General features: G+C 47.1%; 1 protein-coding gene across 1 annotated transcript in view; it reads left to right on the top strand.

Annotated features, from left to right (window-relative positions):
* LOC119586705 (Krueppel-like factor 2) overlaps positions 1 to 410 on the top strand; it is a gene marked incomplete in the record, with an annotated part of 2399 nt that overhangs the window by 747 nt on the left and 1242 nt on the right. The window contains 1 exon segment of the mRNA XM_037935436.1: positions 224 to 410. Coding sequence (XP_037791364.1) covers positions 224 to 410 — 187 coding nt within the window.

Genomic DNA, 410 nt, shown 5'->3' with positions numbered 1-410 from the left:
ATATCATAGAGTGAGAGAGATAGAATGAGATAATTTATTTCTGTGTTAAAATTTGTAACATACTAAAAAAAATGTGATAAAAACATTCAATCTATCTTAATTCAATATTTCAAGTTTCACCCAATGTCCTATAATCTACTTGTGTATTGAGACTTCAACGTTTTCCCCTTCATAGACTGCCTTCTCAACACAGCTAATTTTTGGCCTGGCTTTTCTCCCCCAGATGTGGCAAGACATAGAGACGGTGCTGCTCGGAGACATCAAACAGTCGACCACAGAAGCAGCCACCTCGCCCTTCACGCCCACAAACGCGCAGCAAGTGCAGCCGCCCACGCCCCAGCAGCCTCCTCCTCCGCCCTCGTCCGCACAGCTCCCCAACCCGCAGGCGACTCCTCCTCAGTCCCTGCTTC

Source organism: Penaeus monodon, chromosome 21 (genome assembly GCF_015228065.2).
Source record: "Penaeus monodon isolate SGIC_2016 chromosome 21, NSTDA_Pmon_1, whole genome shotgun sequence".
Classification (NCBI taxonomy): domain Eukaryota; kingdom Metazoa; phylum Arthropoda; class Malacostraca; order Decapoda; family Penaeidae; genus Penaeus; species Penaeus monodon.
Note: the sequence above shows the minus strand (reverse complement) of the source record. Positions and strands in the feature narration are given on the sequence as shown.